Genomic DNA, 24,938 nt, shown 5'->3' with positions numbered 1-24,938 from the left:
GTTATGCAAACATAATTTATCAAACCATGTTTCCAGCACTGGGGTTTTTGTCGCATGTACTGGCTGTGTTCACGGCCAGTGCTGTGGAAGGCCTGTGCTGTGTCTTTGGAGCTGTGTCTGGGCTGTTGAGAGCAGAGTGGGTGGCTAATGAATGACCTGTCAGAGGTAATGAGGTCCGAGCGCTGGACGCCTCATGGCTTCCTCCTCCCAACTCCGTTGACTCACTGCCTTGCCTCCATCGCCCTCTCCCCACTGGATGACTGGAGAAATCTGTCTTCCTGTTATCCCAGTGCTGCACTAAATATTGTGTTGAACACACTTTGTGTGTGTGTTACTTTGTGTATGTGGAAAGACTGGACATCTGCTGATAAGAGAAAGCGGAAGATGATATCAGTAATCTCTGACATTTATGATCCTTGCTCTTGCTCCATGTGTTTTTAATACGTCCAGCACCTGACTATGCTCTGCTGTCCACTTTTCCAGTTCTTAATTTCATAACCATAACAAATCTTCCTCTTGCCATGCCACACATTCCTGTATGTGAAGCTTTAAGTCACCTAGCTGTGAGTCTACTCAACTGCAACACCCAGCCTCTCTCCTGTGTGCACCTGGAATGTAAATATGGGCGATAAGGTGTGGCTCTGTGAGCTGGTTTCTTGGGCTTCCTGGTTGCAACTCAGGAGGTGACGTAGCTTTTAGGAAGCCAATAATTTCGTGTGTCTCATCTTGTGTCAGATTGTTATTTACAAAAGGCACCATGTCCATTCATTTGTTTGTTTCATTTCCTTGTTAAACATTTGTTTACAAAGGGTAAGGGTTAATCAAGGGTAAATCTATATTCAATTTTGTAAATGTAACATTCCTTTACACTATACTACTATTATGCAAACATGAACAACTTGCTAATTCATTCATTATTCTTCTTACAGAAAAAGAGCAGAGAAGAGAGCTGTGGTGAAGGTAGTGGGTGGAGATTCTAGAGAACAAGCCCTACACAGATGGACCCGTGGGGCGGGCCAGTACACCCACAAGGTTTACCATATTGGCATGCACATTTCCCAGCTGGTTCCGCTCCATCCTGCCCAAAGCACTGAGGGTTGAAGGGTCCTGGAACGCCTACCCTTACTTACCCGCATTCAGGTGAGGTTTAGAGGAAGGCCACCTCCACACTTCTTCAGAGCAGGGTGAGTGTGCATACAGCTCTGCCAAGGCTGCACAAAACTACATTTGTTATTTTAAGAAAAATAAATGTTTGTGCCTGGGGTATCTAACTGCTGCAGCTGGTAGGTGTACCACAGTTATAGACAAAATTCATCCCCACCTGTTTAGGGGTTAATAATTCAAGCCCTTCTTATATTCAGTTTATTATACATAGAAAATGTGATGCATGTTGAGTGTAATCATGCCTAGTTTGAAGTTTTGCTCTAGCTGCTGTGTCAGGTGTCAGTGTGTTTGTCTGTGTGGGGCCTGACAAACAGAGATGTGAAGGTGCTGAACAGAGATGTGCTCTTGACTATACTGTCAGGATATTGACAGACTGCAAGTGCCTCCAGATGCAACAGGTGGGCATGGCTCACACGTTTCCTATCCTCAGCAGTGAGAGGGTGTTCTCACTCTTAATAAAATAGTAGTAGATCTTGAGCCATTGAGTTGAGAACTAAGTCTCTTAATAAAGGCAGAGGCCAACCCATAATGCAATCTTGCTTTATTTGGACATTTGTTCTGTTCCGTTGATTTTGTTGCCTTTTTTTTCCTTCAGATACACCTGCCCCTTTGTTGAGAGAAGTTCTCCATTGACATTGAGACCTACTACAAATCTGACACAGGCAATCAAGATGTCTTCAACATGTCTGCAACAGAGAAGAGGCAGAGGACTATTGGTGAGACAGTTTGGTATTGATCCTGAACCATTAGGACAATATAAACTGAAATATTAAAATATTAGTTGATGTGTATCAGGCTACTTTAACTCTTAAAGTCCACCCCATAGCAAGCTCAACATACATGCTGTGGTTCTCTAATACAGTAAGCTATACTGTATTAGAGAACCAATAAAGTACGTAACGACCTTTTCTTGCAATAGTTATTTAAGGTGACAGGTTAGCATTAGTAGGTTTAGTCTGACCGTGTCTTGATATTGGTCCTCTTGTGTCTCAAACAGCAGGTGAGGCCCACTTTGTGGCAATTTAGTGGTACTGCTTTATGTTTTTTCTGTTAGGTAGCATGCCCATTGAATATGAAGCTCCTCAGAAACGAAGCGGCCGTTTAGGCACATACAGGTCCCTGGCGCTGTGGAGATACAGTGACCAGGTTACAACATTGATTGTAATCATTTTAATGAATAAGTCAAATGAGTATGTCAGTCTGAAATTCAGCTATTAAAAGAATTTCCAAGCCTTTGAACACAAGTCCAGAAGTTCTACTACCCTGACCATATGTCCGTTTGCACTAATGTATGATATTGAAGACACAGAATATGTTACATAATTCATACAATATATTCAAAATACTACCTGGGTCCATTAGTGATTGCTTTCTGGATTTTTCTGTCTTTGGCAGACCCAATCGACGTGTGACAGATCCCATCCCCCCATGAATACAAAGCAGAGGAGGACACACGGCTCTACAAGTCAGCCAAGACCAGAGGGGTCCTCTGCAGGACGACTGGATAGAAGAGTACAAAAATAACCAGGAAGACCCCCATCATGTGTGCCTACAAACTCTACAAGGTGGAGTTTCGTTACTGGAGCATGCAGTCTAAGATTGAACGCTTCATCCATGATGTTGGTGAGTATGGCGTCACAGATCAAGTCTTTTATCTAATGTAGTAGTTTCTTCGCCTCTACCAACAGTGTATTTTGACAGGAATCTTCTGTAATTTTACATCTAAATGTAGAAACCTTTTGATTGTTTCTCTAGGATTGAGAAAGGTGATGGTTAGTGCCCACCCGGCAGGCCTGGTGCTGGCAGGATGAGGAGTACGGTCGGACCATGGAGGACATCCGCAGTTGAACTGAAACCCAGCTGGCTCTGGCCCGCGAAGATGGCCCGGTCCATCCAGGCAGAAGAGGCCACAGAGGCCAACGGAGATGCTCCGTCCCCAGGACAAACACCAGGGGTTAAAGGCGATCAGCTCCATTGAAGCTGAGGAGGTGGTTGTTCACTCAGGGAGGAGAGACTCTCCAGCCCACGGGTACTCACCAAGCAGTGGTCCACTTCATCGATCCTCCCGCTCATCCAAGAGGAGGTGAGGCGCACAACTACTGCTAGTAGGCTACTGCTACCACTCCTACTGTTTGTAAACGCCGCGGTTCAAAGTTGGTCCCCTCTCCCTGGCTCAAACAGCCAGAGAGAGAGAAACACAGCAGTGGTCGGTGAGTGAATGAATGAAGAGAGGGAGCACTGTACAAAGCAGTGAATCTGAGATGATGATGTCTACGCAGCGGTTATGTTCTAAAGCACAAATGAACACACACACCTTTGCGGGATGGCGCCACAGTGTGTGTCAGGTAAACTTGTGCGGCGACATGAGGCGCTAAGGGGCAAAGGGCAGTTGGGGAATGAGAATAGGCTGCACAACCAGCACGCTGTTAATTGGCTGGGGTTACACACCCACGTGGGGCCCAAAGACTGTGCTGAGCCCGTTAACATCCCGCATACAGAAAAATAAGAAAAGAAAATGCAGGCAGAGGGCAAGGTTTCCCCAGATACAGACACCACCACACAGTGGGTCACTGATTATTGAGGAGGGATTACTTTTGTATTAGTCTATACATTTGTTTTTAAGGAATTGGTTACATATTATATCTTTGTAAGCCTTATTTGTTCAGTCTGCCACGGAATCTTTTTAACCTTAAAGGTTGAGATATACTAACCGTAAAGTCAAACAGTTCCATAAGTAAACACAGCCAGTTGTGATATTTGAGACCTGTTCACACTGGCAGCTAGTATGTTAAGCATATGAGGAATTCAACAAGGTCATGTGTCAAAATACCACTTTGCTTTTTTCTGTTTGTATGATTTTCTTTTGTGTAATTCTTTTTATGTAGTAAAGTGCTAATCCTCCCAAAATTACTATTTTGAGTAGTAAACACCCACCCCGCTTTAAACTTGGAAGGTGGCTGTTAAGTTACTGCTTTGCTTTTGCATTAAGAACTGCTGGTGGTTGAACTAATGTGGGTTAAATGGTTCCTAAGAAAGACAAGATTGCCTCAAAACTCTATGCTCCACAGGAAGTACTGTAATGGCTAGATTTAAAAAAAAAAGAAAATCTACCACTATCAACCCAGATACATTCAAGTTAATCACAAGCTACAGTTTTTAGTGGAAGCCAACTAAAAACTTTTTACAGCCACACTTTTCAGGTGTTTGATACTCAGAAGATCTGACTCCATAAGAAAAGTGAATTGACAACAGTGGGCTAATTGGTTCATCTCTTTCAAAAGACAGTAGATATTGTAGAAAGATACAAACAGTCAGTCTTATGGTTTAGCTGTACACAGGTATACACACTAATGCTGCTCCCAAGCTGAATGAATCAGAGTCTACTGAAGAGCTCTGAACTCCAATTGTTGAATTGGTGTTAATAAGATCAAAACACCTCTGAGACAGCTTTTTAGTATGCAGACTTTGTGCCACGCTTAGATTTTTTTTTTGTCCGGTGCCTGATGTTAATTGGAATGTTTTTACTCTACTATTCTTACTGGCCTTCTCCACATTTGCTGTACTATCCATTACCTCCCTCACCCCTACAACTCAGTGGAAATCACCTGGGTTATTTTGGCAACAACTTTGACATCACAAACCACATGTCCGAACACCCATCTCGGTGTCACCCCTACCGCAAAGGCCGCTCACTGTAGCTGCCACCTGGACCCTGCCTCTCATCCAGCGTGCCTTGTTTCACCCCGTAACTCTCCCTGTAGTTTTCTCCTGGGCTATTTTTGCAGCAGTGCTGATGTCACAGACCAGAGGAGGCTGACGCTCTTTAATGACCCTGCCCTCTACCACTGCTGTTTTTCTCCTGTGCACTGACAGCTACAGCTGTGCCCCCTCTCACCAGCCTGCCCCTTAGGCGCGCCCCCTCATCCTCCACACTATTTTTATGTGGAGGCATAGTCTGAAGACGGATAGATATTAGACGAGGCCTGTTTGTAGTATTGCCATTTTCCGTGACTGGCATTTGGTTGTCGGAGTGTTTGTAGCTTGTCTGTGTTACATTGGGCCTCACTTTTTCACACAACCCCCCAGACCACCAAGCAGTCCATCTGTGAAGAAGTAATGCACCACAGAGAGTGTTGCATGTTTATATAACACTGTGTGTGTGGGGGAGAAATGTTTCTTTGTCGTAGTGTGTGTTTTTAAAAAAAGAGAGGCTGAAACACATGTCCCAAAATAACAGTGATTTTTTTTTTTTTTTTTTTTTGTCTTTCAGTGAGCCCATCACGTCACAGCATCTCAGAGTGGAGGATGCAGAGCATAGCGCGAGACTCAGGCGACAGCTCGGACGAGGAGTTCTTGACGCTCATGGTAACCACAGTTTTTGATTTTAAATTGGGAGTCCACAGTTAGATCAATAGTGTCGTGTTTACTGTGTTCAGTTTTCCAAGAACCTGCTTGTTCTCCTCTCCCCTGACTCTGCATGCATCTTTTTTAACTACAGATCAGTTCTTAAGCTTCCCAGATACCCAGCATGCTTTGGGGCTGCAGTTAAAATAGGTGGGTGTGGGACCACACCCATGCTCTCTGCTGGATGAGTTGTGGCCGAGGACACCATCCTGACGTCTAGTTCAGAAATCACTATCGTCTCTGCCCATCAGTCCCCCTCTCACCAACACAATCCAGTTCCTGCATCATCATTTACACACACACACACACACACACACACACACACACACACACACACACACACACACACACACACACACACACACACACACTTTACAATTCATGATATGTCCAAGCAATGAATGACCCCCTTCAAATAATTCACCAGTGTTTGTATGGTGAAATAATTCCATGATGATGAAAGAAGAATAAAATTGTGATGTCATTTATTATATTGATACTGATTTAGCAGCAGTCGTGAGTCCATCTATTTCGAGTGCAATACATTTCTGCTAATATCATTGTACATCCGATATTATATTGTGTGTTGCAGTATTCATGTGTGTATGGATTCCTTATTGCATTTTGGGTGCCTGGCGAAAAGCCCATTACATTTCATCAAATGAATGGATTAAATGAGTGTGAGTTAAAAAAGTGTACATAACGCTCTGTCTCAGTGACAGTTAATACAGTGATTACTGATGTGTCTGATGTATACAGTATATGATTTACAGATGTTCCTACACTGCACAGACGACCTTATGAAATAATGATTTCATTATGGTACATGTTGCAGAACTCACTGCCACCGTGGGTTACCCTCAGCACAGATCACAGCCCAGACAGACAATTTACAGGCAACAGTATTTATTCTGACTGCGCACACTTTTAGCACAGCTTTATAACCACCAACCGTGCACTGCTGTTTGCTCAGCTACTGGGGCAGGCGCACAGTCGTTGCTCACGTTTAACAAAGAATCAACAGAACAATATCTCCCAGCACGGTGTCCTGTCTCTGTGGTGTGTGGGCAGTCATCTGAAGGTCCAGCACGCTACTGCATATAAAGGGAGAGTTTAATTAGTACATCAACAACAATCAGCTGAGACAAATAACTCACCTTGGCACTGATCTCCTGATCTATCCCACCCTCTCTCCACTGCAGCTGATTGCAGACCAAGCCCACATCCACAGTACATAAATGAGATTAGTATGTCAAAATGAAGATACAGTGTATGTGAACACGTACATGTGCTTTGGTGCCTGGATGAATCTCATGGTGGTGGTACAGGAATACAATTTGGAAACCGACTGACTTGATTGATTAGATTTCTATCTTTAAAGTTTGTTTGTGGTCATGGTCCTCTAGTAGTAGTAGTCCTCTGTTACAAACACTTGAGATGCAAGTTTATTTATGACTGTCATGTTCCCCTATTCTGTGTGGCAGATACATTTTTTTTTTAGTGCAAATGACTAAAGGAAAGCTTCATGAGAACTCCTCAAAGATGTCACATTCAGTGTCTGGTCTATCATTGTTTATTAATTAGATGTGTAAATCTACGAATGACGGTACAAACTTAACCTTTCTTATAAAGCTAGTATTGCACTACTTATTCTTCAAAACTAATATATCTGCTACAATTACAATTTCTATAATCTTAACTACTAAACAACTTGCAAATGAAGCTGGAATAAAATGTTATTTATTGATTTACCTTCACATTTTTTTATTCAGTTTAAGACTGGTTTATTATACATGTTTATAAATATGAAAGAAAATGCAGCAACTAAGAACCGTGTACAGGACACATTATCTCATACAATTAATGACCAAAGGGTTTGCATTTCTGAGAAAGTGGCTGCAATTTACTGATTGCAAAGCAAGTCACTATGAAATAAAATGATTTCCATTTCTTTACAATGGTTGTGTTATTTATTTGTAGTATAACTACAGTGGAAATAAATGGAATTACATGACATTTTAAATTCAATTTTAGATTTGATTTTCAATAGTTTAATACAGACTAAAAGTGAACAAGATGTGGCAGCCTCTTCCTCAGAAATGAAGCTACGGGCAGTTTAAGAGAAATTATGGGATATAAAGGGATGTTCTGTCTTACATCTTGAACCTTCCTTTTTAAATCACAGATGCATGTCAGTGGATGGATAGCCCAGTCCATTCATATGTTAATGTACATTCAAAAGATACATACTAGTTTTAAGCTGTTCTCGATAGGTATTTGTTTGGTAAAAGATTTGTTTTCTACTTTGAAAACCATGGTAATAAAAAACCCACCCACTGTCCTCCAGCACACATGACATGTACTTGCCTATTTGAGATTGCAAAATAACATGCCCTCATCAGCCATAGATGAACACAACCGTTATACTTAAAACATGAAAATACCCAGCATAACAATGGTACTTTAAACAGTATTTAATGGCCACCACATTTACATCAAGTAGTTATGAATACAAATGTATCTATTTGAATAAGTTATTTGACTGATCTTGATGGAAAGCTTGACAAGGTTCCTTTCTGTTGGTCACCTGTTTTATTATATAAATGGATTAGCAAATGTTACTCATACGACCCTGTTAATCGTTGGTGTAATGACACCCTGAATAGCACATATGCTTTAGTTGATGATTTATCTTGTGTTGCCTACAGAGGATTTCTCAGGCGGCGAGGAGGTCTTCCAAAGGAAATTTCAAGTGGAACTCCAACGACCTCATAGACAAGATTGACTCTGCAGACACAGAGGAAACTCCTGGTATGATGAAGACCATGAGCACTTTATTTTGGAAATTCACCTGCCTCTGAACTTTATGTTAAGAATGTGTGTGTTTTGCAGGTGAGCTGTTCAAGGAAATGACAGTGGATTATGAGAGAGCAACCAGTGAGGAAAGACTAGATGAGGTGCGTGAGTGTGTATTTACAAAACACAACCCTAACCAGCAGAATCATGTCTTAAATAGATATTCATGAAGAACCAGCCACAGAAAATGCCCTTCAGCACCAAAAAGCTTCCGTTAAACTTAATTTCATTATAATGAACATACATAGTCATTTGCATCAGCTTTTATAGTTTGGGGGATAAGAGAAGGGCTGTTTGTCCTGAGCCTCTCTGTCCTCTTGTGTTCAGATGCGTGGCTCTGTTAGCGGCCAAGCTGATAGCTCTCCCATTCCCACCATCACAGTAACAAGGCACCAGTCAGTAAGTAAACATTTTGGCCCTAGTGCGCTGTGGGCTACAGTAGCTCCACAGACCCCCGATCCCCCTGCACAAACCCAGTACTTACTGCCCCTGCCCTTTTTTCCTGCCGTTGCCAAAACCCAAATCCATGTGTACTCCTCAACCCCAACCCCCTCTGTTTAACTTCTGTGTACTTGCAGCTGTGGCGTTGAGTGTACATATAGTGCTTCTATGAAAAGTTTTGTCTTAGACTTCAAAGACAAAACTGCACATTATGTTCTATTTAATGTGACTTGTCCTCAGTATTGTCCTTGTTTGCTGTTGAACAGTTGTCTGGGTGGAGTGTAGGTGGGCTATGTTTTGTTTCCTTCATGGTTCTCCGCCCCCTTCTCTGGTTGTGAAAATAAGTTTGTACAAACATTTTGTTGTGCGGTCCATGTTTGAAGAGACGAACACAAATATGACTCACAAATCTGTCAAAACACAAATAATTTGATGCGCAATAGCTAAGGCAATATTATTTATCTGTGATTTTCCCTCTCAGTGAGCATGTCGTCTTTGGTCATGCTGCTAAAAAGGATGTTTCTTAAGTAAATACAGTACATCATTTATTGAACTTTCTGCCAAAAGCTTTTCCTTGTCATCCCCATCCATCACCCTTTTTTTATTTATTTTTTATTTTATTTTCTGTTTTCAGGAGAGCTCGTCCCAGCAGTGTCTGCAGCCCTCCAAGATCCATGTGCTGATCTTGGTTCTGCACGGAGGGAACATCCTGGATACAGGCGGAGGGGACCAGAACAGCAAGCAGGCCGACGTCAACACCATTAGTACAGCTTTCGAAACAGTCATGCGTGTTCACTACCCCACAGGCGCTGGGACGCGCCGCCATACGCTTGGTGCCCTGCCCTGCCATCTGTGCCGAGGCCTTCTCCCTAGTTTCCAAGTAAGTGGACACACGTGCATGTGTTCTTCTGCATGCTGCAGGCATTGTGAATAATGATTGACGGTATCCGTTTATTGACTGATTGCTGTTTGCTTTTGATGGAACAGATCCAGGTGCAGCTCATAACCGTCGTCCCTCCTCCTGTGTTTGTTTCTTCACACTCCTCTGTGGACTGCCTTGGTCTTAAAAATATGTTGATTTAATTTTGTTAATTTGGCTCTTTTGTGGCAGCCTGAGCCCATACAGCTACGATGAGGGTTGTCTGTCCAGCAGCCAGGACCACATCCCTCTGGCAGCTCTCCCCCTACTGGCCACCTCTGCTCCACAGTACCAGGAGGCCATTGCCACTGTCGTTGTAAGAGCCAACCAGGTGTACGCAGAGTTCATAAAGTCTCTTAACGGGGCAGTCTTCTCTGGCCAGGTCAGTTACCGAGTATTAGATGCCATTTTATAAGGATTTGTGTGTTTTTGTTCTCAAAGATACAGTATATGTACATAATCACAGTATGACAGCTAAGCCTGGTCTTTAATTTTGTATGCATTGTTACCTTTTTTTTCTGAATGTTATGATGGGCATAATCACTTTTGTTTGTGTTATTGTTGGAGCAGGTGTATAGACATTTTAGGCAGACCTAAGGCTGTATGTCAAAAATCTAATTATTGTTTTATTAACTTTAAGTCTGGACATTGACCTCTGTAGGTATGCCTCATTGGGGACTGTGTGGGAGGAATCTTGGGATTTGATGCACTGTGCAGCAGCAACCAGACAGTTAATGAAAGCCAGGACAGCAGTCGCAGGGGCAGTGTTGTCAGTGTACAGGTAAGAGACAAAGCATTCAGAGTCATAAAAAAACAAATGGTTTATTACTTTAATTTTTACCTGCATCAAACATAAATATGATTATATCAGAAATGAGTATTATATTGCATATTCAACTTTTTTTTCTCTCCTTCATATTAGATATATGGACTGTTTCTAAAGTGCTGTACGTTTTCATAACAAATGTTCCTGTGTCCACCCTGCAGGACCAGGACCTCCTTTCTCCTGGAATCATTATCAACAGCGGGCACGGGTCAGCCTCTCTGACTCTGGAGGGCAGCCGCCACCTCAGTCGCAGTAACATTGACATTCCTCGTGCCAGTTCAGGTGACGACACTAAGCGACAACTGCCACGCAAGAGAAGTGACTCCTCCACCTACGAGCTGGACACAATAAAACAACACCAGGCCTTCCTCACCAGGTGTGTTGAGTGTGGGATGACAAAAATCCTTACCTGGGAGATAACCTCCTTTCTTGTGTTATATTCTGTCTGAGTGTGATTTAGTTTTATGACTTTGTGCTGTCCTTCCAGCTTACACGCCAGTGTTTTTATGGAATGACACAGTCTCACGCAGGTCGAGTAGCAGCGCTATGCTGGATGGAGGCTCCCTGGGAAAGTTTGACTTTGAGGTCTCCGACTTTTTCCTGTTTGGCTCTCCACTGGGCTTGGTACTTGCCTTGAGAAAGACTGTCATTCCAATGCTGGATGGTAAGCTAATTAAGGCAGAGGTTATAATGTAATCAGTGATAGCACACATTGTTTTTGTTGTGTTTGTTGTCATTTGACACATTATGCAAGAGTGGAAAAAATTACTTTTCTGTCTACATAAGTGCAAAGGTTTACCTTAGGTGCACAAATTAGCATAGTGACTTGTAGAAGACATACCTGTAAAGTTCTTTTTCATCATAAAGTGTTAATTGTACGTATGGTTGTCATTACCAATATTTAAAATCTAATTATCCTAACCCTAACCCTCTCCTCTCTCATGTCTTTTGTTCGATTTCTCCCCCTAGTGGCCCAACTGCGGCCTGCCTGTCATCAAGTCTACAACCTGTTCCACCCAGCCGATCCCTCAGCCTCCCGCCTGGAGCCTCTATTGGAGAGGAAGTTTCACCTCCTGCCTCCCTTCAACGTGCCCCGTTACCAACGCTTTCCCCTGGGTGACGGAAACTCTGCCCTACTTGGTGAGCCCTCTGCACCGATGATGTCTAAAAGCCTCAGTTATATCAATTCAGTAAATATCCTGTCATGAATTAACAGAATTTACAGTTAATATATGTAGTTGTGACTTGGATTCACACTTGCAGACACAAATGCAAAATTCCCTCTAATAAAATGGCTGTTTTTATTTGTCCTTCAAGTTAAGATCACATGAGCTGACACTCGAGACACTGATTGTCCCGTTTCCCAGGAGTGCTTGCCATAGACAACACCTGCCTTAAAGACACCTTTGTAGCACACTATAAGTTCCTTCACACACCAAGTAAACATTGTCTCAACTACTGTTTGTGCTTCAACTTCTTTTGGGAAGCGGTTTATTCATCTAAATGTGCTCATAGTCCTGCTGGTGGTTTCTGTTTGGACACTCATTATAGTGGAGTAACCCTTAGAGCCTCATCCTACCCTTTAATACAAATACTGTATCTGTCTGTGATTCCCCAAGAAAAAGTACACATAAAGTAGTAAGGTAACTTTCTAGGTTCAAATACATACATTACATTCACCATTGGACCAGGGCTTCTTAATGAGCCACATGAGGGTTAATAAGCTGCACAAGCAGCTAAATGAGATAAAAGTAAAAGTAGTAGTAGTAAAAGCATGGTGATATTTCTTAAGGACTTCAGGCCAAGGTTTTGTGTCAAAGTAGTTTTCATCAAATGAGCTTGTATAACTTATTGACAAAGTTTTCAGTACAAATTAAGTTTTAAAGACAAATTCGAGATAATTTTTGAGTTAAGTATGTGCAAAATGTTTGAATGAATAGCCGATTCAGGGCATTTCCAATCTTAGAGTAGTGTTATCGACGGTATATGACTGACTAGCAGTTGCAATTCAAAAGAAATGGAAGCAACTAAGGGCTTGACTCTGCTTTCTTGTCTCATGTTCAGTTGTTCTTGCTTCATATGTTTTTTGTGTCCTCTTGTCTTCTTTCCTCTTTTTCTCTCTCGGCCTCCTGTCCCCATATCTGCGAATGTGGCTCTCTACCTCCAACCCCCCTACCCCCTCCCTGACCTCTGCCCCTTCTGCCCCTCCACCTCCCTCTGTAGTGGAGACAGTCCAGAACAACGCTCAGCTGCTACTTGACAGCGGGCCTCCCCTGTCCCTTCGCTGTCAGGAGGCCATCAGTGAGACCTGCATCCCTGTGCCTGTGCTAAACTGTCCGGAGGGCTCCCTCAAAGCCACACCCGCCACTATGGAGTGTGTGTAGCCTCTCCCATTCACCTGCATCTGCCCTCACCCCCATTCACTGTGTCTCTTATTTCTGTTTGTTACAACCTTCTTGCTTCATACCCATCATCGCCTTTCTGAGTATTCCCATCGCTGTTGTTTCAAGAGTCAAGAGCTGCATTCATGTTTCTGATAAATCAGATACACCGATAGACCATTACATATACTGCATACACCTTTTCTTGCAGCATCTAGTCTTTTATCTAAATTACTTTGTATAAGATGTTTAATTTCCTTGTTGAGTTCTTAGCCTCATTTCTAGTTAGAAATAGAAATAATACACAATTGTTACAACTTGCCATGGACATACTTTGGAAAATCTGATTAGCATCTCATGTGGTGTTACATTTTGTTATGTTGCCATCACATATTCATGCCACATTCAATGTTTTGAGGACACAAGCATTTGTGTTTGTGCTGTGGTTTATTAAGCCAGGTCTCAATGTGTCTGCATCACTCCATAATCCATAATATCAGACTACTGATGTCGGCAGAGGGTATTTCTACTATCATCCACATTTCAGAGATGTTTTGATGTGAAGACTGTGCTGCTTGTGATGTTGTGTTTGCACAGTGCACTGTAGAGTGGAGCTCTATCTATGCATACTGAATGTACTGTTACCTATTTTTGTGAGAATAGTCAGAGGTCATCTGATTAAAAAAAAAAAGAAATCATAATTATCTCCATAAGAGATACTAACACGTGGGTGTGATTGTAACACATGTGCACATTTGTGATTTTAAGTGTTACATGTACCCATACGTATGTTTCCCAGAGTCAGTTACAGAAATCTGACTTTAGCCACCATGCGGCACCTTTTGGTTTCACATGTCCTCTGAAACTATGGTGTCTGCCGTCACATTTCTCTGCTGCCACCCTAACCCACATCTCCCTCCCCCTCATCACTGTGGGTTTCCCTTACCTGTGTCTCTGTCTAATGGGATCTCCTTGTTTCGATAGCGGATGTTGTTCAGTCTCATGGTGGTGTCTTCATGGACAGTTCGTACCCCTCATCCCCGTACTTGGGCCCCTCTCCCGGGGCCAGCGGAGGGCCAGTGAAGTCAGCATTGCCAGCCAGGTCTCAGGAATGGCAGACAGTTACACTGCCACCAACATAGCCAACAGTAAGTGTTCTCAACACCAAAAAAGCCTCTCTCTTTCTTCCACTCACACAAACACTGGTCTAGTTATTCTCCCTCTTTCGCTTTCTCTTTCTTTCAGTCTAAATCTTATCTTAATCTATATTCCTATCTTGTTTGTTTTTCCGACTCTGCTCCCTCAACGCTCTATCTCTCTTCTCTTCTCTCTCTCTCTCTCTCTCTCTCTCTCTCTCTCTCTCCCCCCACTACTCTGACTCTTCATACACCCTGCTTTCCAGCTGGAGCAGTCTAGTCAGCCAGATAGCTTATTTTTCTACTTAGCCAGACTTAACACCTGCATTGTCACCAGACTGTCATGCAGAGAGTTTTACTCCATCGTGTTGAAATTCAAAGTCCCAATATGAGCAAGCAGAGTCCTGAAGAAGAGCAAGTTTAGCGCCACTTTTCACTGTCTGTCTTATCCTTCTCCACTGTCTAAATGTAAATGCAATGAACGAGTGCTGCATTTCTCTAATGTTGCAATGCATGTAGACACCTGCCCCCTGTCAGCCATTCCTGTATTGTCCACTCCCTAGTGTGGTGTTTGCAGAGATGACTAGTATTCTATTGTTTTATGTGAGATTGTCCTCCAAAGTCCCCCTGTCCCTCACTATTTCACTTTTGTTACCAGTGCATTTATTTGTACCTCAAATTATTGTTCTGTCCACTGCTGTTTTAGCACCTACAGTACAACCCTGGAGATGCACATGAACTAATTATAACAGATTGTTGTTCATGCGATAACAGAGCATCAGAAGACGTTCAACAGCATCACCCTGCCCTTCTGCAATAACTGTTACTGTACTAACAATTATTTTTCAGCTTTGACATTCACAGTTCTCTTTACGACAGCTTACTAACACCGGACTCATCAACAACATCACTCAACATCACTCTTCAAACTGTTTAAACTGTCATAAACTGTTACATACCAACATACAATCATTTTCATGTGAATTCTTTATTTCTCTTTCTTTTCTCCCCATAGCCAAATCACGCCAAATTAACCAATTCAAAAAGTTCAGCCTTTTGTCCCAACTCGCCCTTTCATCACAAAACAAATTCTTCCTGAAAAGTCCTCCTAAGTCCCGTAAAAAAGCGGAGGCTGGCAAGGCCGCAGGATCTCCTGATGCAGATCTAGTAGCAGAGCTGGGCGGTGTGGCAGAGACTAGTGACCGTCTAAGTCCCACTGGCCAGCACGAGAACTGCCAGTCACCTGGGCTGGAGCGTGCTATATCTGTTCTGGTCTCACTGGACTCCCAGGCTGAAGTGGACCAAGGTATTTTTCTGAGAAAGGGGACTTCTGAAATCAACGTGAAGCTACAGTTCTTTTCTGTGTGCTGTACTATACTGTGTCAAAATCCAAAAACTCAACGCTTCTCCTGCAGAAAGCCTCTTTTTCCTCCCCTTGTATTCTTTCAAATTTGAATTTATAAAGGGGCGCCTGGGTAGCTCATCTGGTTGAGCTTGCACCCCACGTACATGGGCTCAGTACTTGCCGCAGCGGCCGCTGGCTCGGTTCCGACCTGCGGCCCTTTGCTGTATGTCATTACTCCTCTCTTCCCCTTTTATGTCTTCAGCTGTCCTATAAAATAAAGGCCTAAAATGCCCAAAAAATTATCTTAAGAAAAAAGATTAAATTCATAAGGATATGAGGCAATCACTTACATTGATGAGGAATAATACTTTCCAAATCCATAATCTTTTTTCATGTTCATACTAACATGAATAACATCTTCAGTTGCTCATATCATCATGTGTCATTAACTATCTTTTTCTTCCTCCTGCACTTGATTTTCCTGTTAATAACTAATTCCTTAAATTCCTTCTTCCGATTTCCTTCTTTTAGCTGAAGAACTGCCGAGATCGATGACAATTTTGTGGTTTAAGATTGAAATTGTTTTTTTTTTTGCTTTAGCTTCAGAGCTGTTGCACCTTCGCGTGGCATCGCATACCTCACACTGACTCTTACAGTTTCACCTTACGTGCCATTCACTCCATTCCCAACGCGGTTGCAGCACGTTAATTGGGGCACAAAGCGGCTGGACTTTGCCCTGTACTGCCCGATGCTCTCACCGCTTTCCCCACAGTGGCTTTACCGCACCTCTTCCACGCATCATACTGGGAGTCCACTGATGTTGTGTCTTTTCTCCTGAGACAGGTGAGTCAACATAAGAATACTTACCACTCTTTATGGCCTGTTCATAAGTGATCAGCAGGCTGTTAGTCCTTTTTCAGAGATACTGAGGATGAGTCATTGAAATTTCTCCTGTAGGTCATGAGGCATGAAAACTCTAGCATCCTGGAGCTCGATGGGAAAGAAGTGACTGAATTCACTCCCTCTAAACCTCGAGAGAAGTGGCTCCGCAAGAGGACCCTAGTGAAGATCAGGGTAGGCATCAGGGTGTCAGAGTTAAGTGTCAGGGGACACAAAATCCTGATTTCTTTCCTTGTTTCTGACCTTTTTTTCTCAACAAATCTCATTAAATGAAGGAAAAATGCCAAACAAGAAAATGTGTTAAGACAAGTCAACATTAGCAACTTGCTTTTTGTTAAATGCCATGGAGAAAATTACATTTCAGCATGTATCTTTCTTTCGCTCCTTTGACAGAACGTGACTGCCAACCACCGCATTAACGACGCAGTGTTCACAGAAGACTCCCAGCAGGTCGTGACAGGTCGCTTTATGTACGGCCCTCTGGACATGGTCACCTTGGCCGGGGAGAAGGTGATCTCTCTTTCGCCACCACAAGAGCACACATAGACAGATGTCCGTAATGCCTGTGTAGTTTTGTGCTCATTGTATTGTAATCCTGTCCAGGTTGATCTCCACATCATGACCCAGCCCCATCAGGAGAATGGGTGTACTTCAACACACAAGTGACCAACAGTAGTGGCCGTGTGTCTTTTGCCATCCCAGAGAAAAAACGTCTGGGCATCGGAGTCTACCCAGTCAAAATGGTTGTCAGGTGAGATTAGTTTGACCATTTCAGAAGGCCATTTGGCGAATAAATCACAGATTCAAAGCAGATTTAAATAGGTGGGTTTTGAAAGACGGGAGTGAAGGTAACCCTAACCCTCCAGACGGTGGTGTGACATTGGCAATATTGTGCTAATGTTTTGCAGTGTATTTTTTCCCTGTCCTGTTTATATGTTGTATATGTTCTGTGTCCTTAACTTGACATGTATATATGATTAAAAAAAAAGAAAGATTTCCGACATCTTTCATTTTACTATTTACAGCTTAAAAGGACCTATTCCCAAACCCTGATGGCATGTCATAGTTTACTGAATTATTCAGGCTAGGTGCATTAATCAAGAAGCCTGGTTTATATTTGGTTTTAGCTCAGTTTGTTTTTGCGTTTCAGTGTCCTCAAGAGGATTGTTGAGATAAAAAAATGTTGACTTGGTCTTTCTCCATTTTCTTACTTTCTGTTGTTCTTTTCATTCCTCAGGGTGACCACACATGTGCAGACAGCTACGTGACAGCTGTTCCACGTGGCACAGAGTTTGTTGTATTCAGCATCGACGGGTCATTTGCTGCCAGTGTGTCAATCATGGGCAGTGATCCCAAAGTGCGGGCAGGAGCCGTGGATGTTGTCAGGTACCTAGCTGCTCTTCTTCTCCTGTTTTCTTGGGTTTGAGTCTCTTTCAGAGCATGTAGAGAGCACATTAGCCTTTTGCATTGTTATTTATGTCTTAATTCTGTTATCTTGTCCCTCCTCGTTGCAGGCACTGGCAAGATTTAGGCTATATGATCATCTATGTGACAGGACGGCCAGACATGCAGAAGCAGCGGGTAGTGGCTTGGTTATCTCAGCACAACTTCCCTCATGGCATTGTCTCCTTCTGTGACGGCCTGGTCCACGACCGCTCAGACACAAGGCCAACTTCCTCAAGTCCCTGACAGAGGTCAGAGTGGGAGAAAGGGAGGATTGAGGGGGGTCTATGTGCAGTACCATAGTGTGTGCATGTGTAGTCTAGATCTTTGTGGAATGTATAAGGAATATACTTTTAGAGGTGAAAACAAAAGCAACAGTTTTAACATTGTACAACTATGAGAGAAATATTATCTCAATCGATAAGGAAAATACAGAGTGCTAAACAGTTCTCTTGTTCATTTGGCTGATCCCAGGTTCACATGAAGATTTTCGCTGGCTACGGATCAACCAAAGACATCTCAGTCTACACCTCCGTTGGCATCCCTCCCTCCCAAATATACATCGCCGGAGACCCTCCAAGAAGATGCAGTGCCAGGTACTATTTGATTATTTCATGCATTGATCTTGCTTTTCAAATTTATATATTAACTTATTAACTTATTTCAAGGATATTAAAGTAAATGCCAAAACCCAGATGAAAATGATTTACTAATACTGCCACTATTACAACCAATTAACTCTTTTAACTAAATTAATAAATATCAATTAACTGAACCAAAATTCTCTTCATAGTTGACAGAATGTCTCTTCTCTGATCCTCTCAACAGTTCATCACAGAGGGCTATGCGGCTCATTTGTCCCAGCTGGAGTACAGCCACCGTTCTCGGCCAGCTAAGTCCAGCAGTGCACGCATGGTACTACGTAAAGGCAGCTTCGGCTTGGGTGCAAACAGCGACTTCCTAAGGAAGAGGAACCACCTGCTGCGCACCATCTCATCCCAACCGGCTCCCAGCTCCCCAACAGGCAGCATCCACAACAGGCCAGAACGCACACAGAGCCAATCGGACGGCGAGAGGCTGGAGCGGGATCGGCAGGAGTGCGCTCACAGCTACAGCCAGGGAGCAGCACAGCGCAGCATGAGCATCACAGCCAGCTGCTGGGGCCGCAGCAGCAGCACCAAGCTGGAACCAGGCGTTCTCAGCCCCAAATGAGATTAGGAAGACAGAGTACCTTCGGGAGAGTGATGAAAAGCATACAGTGCTGAGGAAGAGACCCATGACAAAGATAAATGCAAAGAGTGAAAAACAGTTGGCTTGCACCAAATGGGTAAATACCACAATGAAAACAATAGGTGCTACAAACCACTCTTTATAAACTAATGCCGGTTACACTCTACACAGATATTTATGAACAGAGGCTACGGCTATATTTATTACACAACACACACAAAACTCAACAGGCATTTCAAGGAGCATCTTCCTGAAACAGAAACGTGCACACAAATAGACAAAGCATATATTGTAGGGATCCAGACTGTTTCTACTGTTTAGTACATATTTATCACACTTGATTACAGGGTCAGTTTTACTCCTACAGCGGGCTTTTAGATTGGAGATGGTTACACATATAAGCACCCCATTGCTGTATACTTAGTTAACAACACAAAGTGGTTATAGACAGCCTGTATCAGGTCCCAGTTCGGATACTGTTCTGATCCTGAGCTGTAACTGACACTGACACCACAAGCACAGCAGTTATGATAGTTTTAATGCTATGTCCTTTTTATGTGATAACCACATATGTTCACGTCTGGGAGCTGAGCGGAGAATCAGGTAAAACTGGATTGAATGTGTTTCTATTCTCAGTGTGACCAAACAAACACACAATCATTTAGCCCAAATGTATCTTTTTCAGATTTGTTTTTAGAAAAAAGCTTCATTTATCAACATTAAACAACAACCATTGTTCTGTAAGCCAACATGAACGGATTTTATCAAGATCTACTACTTGTTGCATAAACAAAGACACAAGCGATGACTAAATAATGTTTTAGCAAACCATACAGTCCAGTTTAGCTTGTTTTCTAGTCGTCCATCAGACCAAAGAACCATCCAAATATCACATGAAGCAAACTGCGAAATTACCCTTTAATGATGGTTGCAGCTTAAACTGTTCCTGGGATTTTATAGCGTTTCACCACATCTCACCACACTGCGCTGCTGAACCTTCCTGAATCAGTAATGTTTGACTCGGCTATAAGGAAAACTCCTACTACTGTATGGTTAATGTGCCAAAGTAAACGGTATAGAATGATATGCTGTACATGAACAGAGAGCAAATGATTATGGTCTCCTTTGAAAAAATGGAATAGATTGTGTAAGTATGTAGTTGAATGGTTTAACAAGGCTTGTACATAATTGTTACGTGACAGTGCAGATCTGGTATCTGGCCCACTGAAGACCAGTTTTAAGTGTCTTCTTCACTCTGGGGGTAGACACCACCTTGTTCGGGATACATTTTAATGATTGATGATGATTATTGTTATTTAAGATTATAGATACTTTAAAATGTATTGATTTTGTGAACAAAAGGTGTTTTTAATATTACTTTAACTATGTTGTGTTTTTGTTTTTTTCTTCCTCAAACTTCAGTTGCAGCAGCCAAAACTCAGAGGTCTTTGCCTGGCACAGTATTGTATTTTTATTATGTTATCTTGCAGATCACCAGAATTGTATCAACAGAACTGCTATCTTGTGTCATATATTGTATGTTTATTATCTATTTTGGAAATTTGGGATATGGCTTCTCTCTGGTTATCCCTAAGCTGTACATTAGGCATTGAATGTGCTCCTAGATAATTGTCTTTAGGTTAAGGTCTCTTTTCCCTGTTCTGCTTTTGCGCCTTTAGAGGAAGAACAATCTGCAAATTGTAAATTCTGTACAAAATGCTGTCAGAAGTAGGAGCACAGAGCTAAGACTTAACTTTATGCTGTTTCCATTTTTTTCCTGACAAGGTTACATTTGTGATTTATTCATTCAAATGATGTTTATTTGTCCCTCTGATAGGCATTTATAAAGTTGACTGCAACGGACCAATATGGGCTCAAATGTAAGGGAAATGTGCAATATTACTCAACTGCACCACAAGATCAAACCAACTGTGTTGAGGAACACAGCACAGTGCATTGACAATCAGTTCAACAGGCACATATTCTACAGATGTCAAATTGCAGAGGGAATCTGAACACATCTTAGCACTCAACGAACACACAGGGCACACATGCAACATTTGTAGAGTCCATTTAAAAAAAAGAGAGATTTCTCACAAGTGCCACTGACCTGATAATGGTGTGAAATATTACTGCAGGTTTTTTTCCTGTGGACAGACATGCCCTGTCTTAACTTTGTTTTTGAGGTTTAGATGAAGTCACTTAACATTTAAAAGTGATCCAGAAGTCAACACTCAGTTGCCATTTTATTAGGTACACTTACAGTATGTAAAAAAAGAAATGAAGTCCTGCAACAAATCCTACCTTCATTACAACATTTTAATGTGTTAACTGTTTTAGACGGGATCAATTTAATGGTCATTTTAAAGGCTGTAGTTTGTGATGCTGTTGAATTGTATTGTGTTATACTGAGAGGTGTTTCTAATAATCTGTCCACCCCTTTTATATCAATGAGGGGAGACCTAATGCTAGATAACTAAGTGTACATCCCAATGCATAGGTACCTATAACTTGCTTGACCAGGGCTGTTTCTAGCTATCCTGGTGAAGAAAAGTGTAATTACAAACTGTTTTACAGTCCCTCTGCATTTTGACCATTTTAGAGGTTTGGCTTGAAGCCATATATAAAACTCTTTTGAAAGCTGCTGATCGAGGAATGGCTGTTTGTACATTGATAGTATTTGGAAAAAAGGAAAGGCAATGCTGTAAAACATGCAGCATGGTTATCTACTGAACCATATTATGTCTTTCCTCAGAGATCTGAATTGCCTGGATATCCAAATCCAGAGAATGTAAAGACAAAGTGGTGCAGTTATCTGTGAAGTTTGGATACCTCTGGGCAGACAATCACTTTGATTCTGCTACTTACACACACATTACCAGTAGCCTTACATTTCCCTTTTCTGCCTTACATTGGCCATTGTGTTGTGAGGCCTAGAATGAACACTGCTCACTCCTGAATTGACTTAATTGAAAATGGTAGACTGTTTACTTTTTGGAAAAAGGAAAAGGCCATATTTTTTCTTAAAAGGCTTTGGCTTGTTTTCACTTAAAAGGAAATGTACAAAGGAGAACTCGGTTCGACATATTTCACTAACATTAGGCAATGTGCACTGTCTTAATCTCTGTTCCCCAGGTTAACACAATGTTAACCACTCTTACATCAATAGTTAGCATTCATGGGCTGTATATATATATATATGCAACATACCTTGGTAAATATTTTCATTGTACAGGATATGTATCTTGTAGGTTTTTGGATAACTTAATGTTATCCATTCCTTTGTGCTTTTATGTACAGTGTATAAAGAACATATAAATAACAGTTCAGTCATTTTGGCCATTTTTCACACTCAAAATGGTAAATGTCATGAAAATAATATGACAAGGATAGTCTCTTCAGAGATCAGGGCGTATTCAAATATAGGATGATTCATTACAGGTAATAAAAATTTTTTATTTTTTTGGAATCAGTTCACACAAATGCAGTTTTGTTCTGAGAACCAAAATGTGAGATGTAAAGATGAGCAGACCTTTACAAGTGGGTGTAGGGTATGTAGCCAAAAGAGTCAGTCAGACAAGATACTGAACACCTAAACAAGATTCGTAATGTCTTTGATTTAAAGTACAACATGAAATGGTTAATTTCCAATTAAGAAAACATTTGAATGGTCTGTTGCAGTCACACATCATCTGACTGACAGGTACAGAAAACAACCGTACTTGCAGTCCATTTAGGATTGAACCTTAAATGTACTCACTGAAATGCTTTCAAACATGGATGAAATAAATTAGCATTAATCATCAAATGTGCAAACTATGTGGGACCTCTTCCTTGCGTAGAGTTCCTTTTGCAGATCTCAGTAGGATAAAAACATTAAAATCTCTCACTAACTCCCACATAGATTTAAAAAGGCAAATCAGTAGGAGATACTGGCTTTTACCTGGATTAAACTCATTACTATACATGACCCCTATAATTTGTACCTCCACTACTGTACAGTGAAATCAGAGGCAACCGTTTGAAATTATGATATAAAATTCAGCTCCTTGAGGTCGCTGTCCTGAAGAAGATCATGGCATCTTCTACTTGTTGATTCCCAGTTTCCTCTGGAAGGCATTCCCGTCTCCCTTGGTGGCTTGCTATAGGATGAATGGAAGTTCACTGTTAGATACAGTAGATTGACACCACAAAGTTATAATTGAAACTTTCTCTTGTACCTTGTTGATGTCTTTGTGTTTCTCTCGGCTGACTATCTCCTCTATGATCTCTCCTTCTCCTCTCACCAATCTGGAGGGAAAATTGTCATTCATTATTACATCATAATGTTAGAATTATGTATTTTACAGTATGTATATGCTCTTCTGGGAAATTTGGGGTTAGGCTGGAATGAAAGTGTTTGATCATGCTGTGAATCGGAACAGACATCTGAACAGGTGAACTGCTCCTCTACACTTACCTGTTGTGGATTGTAAACTATGTACTCTGTAGCTTACCTGGTCCGTCCGGTTTCTGGGTCTACCACCCTGCGGATCACACTCTGTCTCGCCTCATACTCCTCTTTGGTGAGGGGCCTTTTAGTGGAGAGTCGGGCCTTCTGCTCATCTGTCATGACTGCAGAGAAAAAAAAAAAAAAAAAAAAAAAAAAAAAAAGAGTATAATGCACTTGTGTTCCTTTTCTTCCGATATTCATATTAGGTGATTATGATACTGTGAGAAAATATTAATTTGTCAACCACACCATTTATACTTTTAATGGTGAGGTATTTAATTCACTGAATTATCCACCTATCTATTTAGGTGGAGAACGAACATCAAAATTAGGGCTGCACCTTTTATTTATTTATTTATATCATTTAGACTATAAATTGTCAGAAAAATACAATCACCATTTCCAAAAAGTAAAAACCTAAGGAGACTTCTTTAAATTTCTTGTTTGGTCCGACCAACAGTCCAAAACTCAAAGAAATTCAATTTGCTGTGATATAAAACAGAGAGAATTAGCAAATCCTCACATTTGAAGAGCTGCAATCAGAAAAAGAAGTGATTCTGATCCTACATTACTTTAACAACCAGATGGTGAATGAAAAATGCCATAAAGTATGTATATGTGTATATATATATATATATAAACAAGGTGTGGAGTGATGTAATGTCCCACCAGGCCCGAGCTCCACTGTGCCCTCTTCGCTCTGCCACACCTCCAGGTAGGATGGAGGCTTCTCTGCTGGAGGAGTGGGCAACACCACCACCTCTGCTTTCTTCTTCTCCTTCTTCTTCGGCTTCTCTTTCTTCTTTTTCTCCATTTTCTTCTGTTTCTTCAGCTTCGCCTTCTTCTTCTTCGACTTCTTCTTCCTAGCTTTACTTTTCTTCTTCTTTGTCTTTTCATCACTCGACGAGGATGAAGACGATGAGGAAGAAGAGGTGGATGATGAAGAAGAAGAAGAGCTTCTTCTGCGCTTCTTTCTTTGTGTTTTTACATCTGAGGGAAAGAGAAGAAAAAGTTAAACAGAGGGATTTGATAATAAGGCTTTCCGCTGTCAAAGCTTCTCATTTAAATAGTTTTTAAAGTCCCAACCTTGACTTTTGTGAGATGATTTTTTTGACGACTTGCTTCGACTCCTGCTGCTGGAAGACGAGGTCGATGATGATGATGAAGAAGAGGAGGACCGTCTCCGTTTCTTCTTCTTCTCGTGTCTTTTCTCTCTGCCAGCTCTGTCAAGTGACCTGTTGCGATCCATCACTGAGACAACTGAGTGAACTTAAATCCACACGGAAAACCTGGTTGAAGATCATATAAAGTAGAAAGTGTGCTGCTTCAGCCATTGAAGACTGGCTCCTTTAGTTTACGGAAGTATACGCGTCTCCAATTGCCTTCCGTCAGTATCCGGAA

General features: G+C 41.7%; 1 protein-coding gene and 1 pseudogene across 1 annotated transcript; one reads left to right on the top strand and one right to left on the bottom strand.

The window, feature by feature from the left end:
- Positions 1-890: 890 nt before the first annotated feature.
- LOC114555470 (membrane-associated phosphatidylinositol transfer protein 2-like) lies at positions 891-22,953 on the top strand (annotated as a pseudogene).
- arl6ip4 (ADP-ribosylation factor-like 6 interacting protein 4) lies at positions 22,477-24,938 on the bottom strand. Its single transcript, XM_028577518.1, has 5 exons — positions 24,624-24,938; positions 24,207-24,527; positions 23,542-23,659; positions 23,266-23,335; positions 22,477-23,187 (listed from the first exon to the last, which is right to left on the bottom strand). Exons 1-5 carry the CDS (start codon positions 24,784-24,786, stop codon positions 23,131-23,133), a joined length of 729 nt encoding a protein of 242 aa, XP_028433319.1. The 5' UTR covers positions 24,787-24,938; the 3' UTR covers positions 22,477-23,130.

The sequence above is a fragment of the Perca flavescens genome, chromosome 5 (assembly GCF_004354835.1).
Source record: "Perca flavescens isolate YP-PL-M2 chromosome 5, PFLA_1.0, whole genome shotgun sequence".
Classification (NCBI taxonomy): domain Eukaryota; kingdom Metazoa; phylum Chordata; class Actinopteri; order Perciformes; family Percidae; genus Perca; species Perca flavescens.
The sequence above is the reverse complement of the archived record's forward strand: the minus strand, read 5'-3'. Positions and strand labels throughout refer to the sequence as shown.

Coding starts and splice junctions, on each gene's coding strand:
- arl6ip4 (XM_028577518.1), bottom strand. CDS start 24,786: ATGGATCGCAACAGGTCACTTGACAGAGCTGGCAGAGAGAAAAGACAC. Junction 24,528..24,623: donor ATCATCTCACAAAAGTCAAG/GTTGGGACTTTA, acceptor TCTTTCCCTCAG/ATGTAAAAACACAAAGAAAG. Junction 23,336..23,541: donor CCAGAAACCGGACGGACCAG/GTAAGCTACAGA, acceptor TTTTCCCTCCAG/ATTGGTGAGAGGAGAAGGAG.